The 1827-nt window shown below is 44.7% G+C and overlaps 1 protein-coding gene across 1 annotated transcript; it reads left to right on the top strand.

Annotated features, from left to right (window-relative positions):
* Positions 1-293: 293 nt before the first annotated feature.
* Positions 294-1241, top strand: LOC137676997 (olfactory receptor 6E1-like). The gene has a single exon (XM_068424189.1). The coding sequence runs from the start codon at positions 294-296 to the stop codon at positions 1239-1241; it is 948 nt and encodes a 315-aa protein (XP_068280290.1).
* The last annotated feature ends 586 nt before the right edge of the window (positions 1242-1827 follow it).

Genomic DNA, 1827 nt, shown 5'->3' with positions numbered 1-1827 from the left:
AGGCACTGTTGGGTAAAGAGCTTGAATACAATAACTTACATGTTTATAGTGGATTCCTACTCTAACCCCCATACTAAGTTTGCTCTTGGTGCATAAAAAGGTGTCTTCTTGCTCTAGGTTGATTCTTGTGTCCTCTCTTCTGTTTTCCTTCCAGCCTTTGCCTGAATGTCCCCATGAATCTCTTTTCTCACCCTACTACATTCTTTCACTCTGTCTCATCTTCTTTTAACCTCCTGAAGCATTGTTTCCTCCACTGACCATCTGCCCTTACTCACGACAGCACAGGTGAAGAAATGTTGAACCATACGAGCGTCACAGAGTTCCTTCTCTTGGGCTTCCCCTCCCTCCACCATCAGGAGCGCCTAATAGCACTCGCTCTCCTGGCTTCATACCTGGTGATCTTAACTGGAAACCTGCTGATCATTTCTCTCGTTCTTGCTGAAAGAGACCTCTACATGCCCATGTACTTTTTCCTCTGTAACCTTGCCTGTTTGGAGATCTTCATCACTACATCCATCATACCCAAGGCCATAGGAAACTTGCTGATGGGCAGCAAAGTCATTTCCTACCCAGGCTGCTTAACTCAGTGCTACTTCTACTCCCTTCTGGGCTACACTGAGTTTGTCCTTCTGGCTGTCATTTCCTATGATCGTTACATGGCCATATGCCAGCCTCTTCAGTACCCCGTGCTCATGAACAGGCAGCTGTGCCTTCAGCTCTTGTTGGGCTCATGGACTGCAAGCTTCCTGGTCACCATTATCCCCACCATCCTGGTTGCCCAGCTGCCCTTCTGCAATGCCAATCATATTGACCACTTCTTCTGTGACAGCGTGCTTTTGATCAAGTTATCCTGTGCAGAAACACAGATTGTGGAGCTGATCACCTTCATGACCTCGTCCGTCATCCTGCTTGGCTCACTGGGCATGACAGCACTGTCCTACCTTTACATCATTAACACCATATTTAGGTTGCCCTCAGCTTCCTCACGGCACAAGACGTTCTCTACCTGCTCCTCTCACTTCACCTTTGTCATCTTGGGCTATGGTAGTTGCATCTTCATGTATGTCCAGCCTTCAAGTCACCATGTTTCCTATAACAAGGCAGTGGCCCTTCTCAACACAGTGGTAACTCCTTTGATGAGCCCCTTTATCTTCAGCCTGAGGAACCGGCAGATGAGAGATGCTCTCAAGGCAGGCTTGAAAAGAAGTGTGGTAATCTTCAGACAGCATTTTTCCACCTGAGAAGAGTTTCTGTAAGTGGGTTTTGAAAGGGGAGAGGGGTGGGGAGGACAAACACATGATTATGATGTATTTGCAGAAATGAGACCTTTTTTCTTAGCAGTGTAATGTTTCCTGAAATAAATATCACACCAGGTTCTCTCCTGCAACAGATCATCATAAGAAGACCTTACATAGGAATGCCATTCAAATGACCTAAAAGCACTTTACAAGCCCTTGTGAATATCACAATGGCAATTTCTAAGTGTGGAAACAGAGACAGAAAGCAACAAACAGAGGACTTCATCCCTACATGGCACACCCAATGCTCAACAAGCTTCACCCTCCTCCAGTTCTGATGCAACTTCTCCTTGATCTTAAATGTGGTTTCCTGAGTATTTCAGTAGCAGATCTTTTTGAATCTCTTAATCTTTAGGGAATGACAGAAAATAGGTGGAACACAATAAAAAGAACAATAACAGCTTCATTTCTTTACCAAGTGGCACTTACATCTCCATTAACCTCCTGGTTAGAACAAAAACATGCCTGAAATAAAGTCCAGTTTAACTGTTTCAACTTGCCTCTCTTCTACTTTGGTACAAAATCTAGA

This window comes from Nyctibius grandis (assembly GCF_013368605.1).
Source record: "Nyctibius grandis isolate bNycGra1 chromosome 34 unlocalized genomic scaffold, bNycGra1.pri SUPER_34_unloc_1, whole genome shotgun sequence".
Classification (NCBI taxonomy): domain Eukaryota; kingdom Metazoa; phylum Chordata; class Aves; order Nyctibiiformes; family Nyctibiidae; genus Nyctibius; species Nyctibius grandis.
Note: the sequence above shows the minus strand (reverse complement) of the source record. Positions and strands in the feature narration are given on the sequence as shown.

Coding starts and splice junctions, on each gene's coding strand:
- LOC137676997 (XM_068424189.1), top strand. CDS start 294: ATGTTGAACCATACGAGCGTCACAGAGTTCCTTCTCTTGGGCTTCCCC.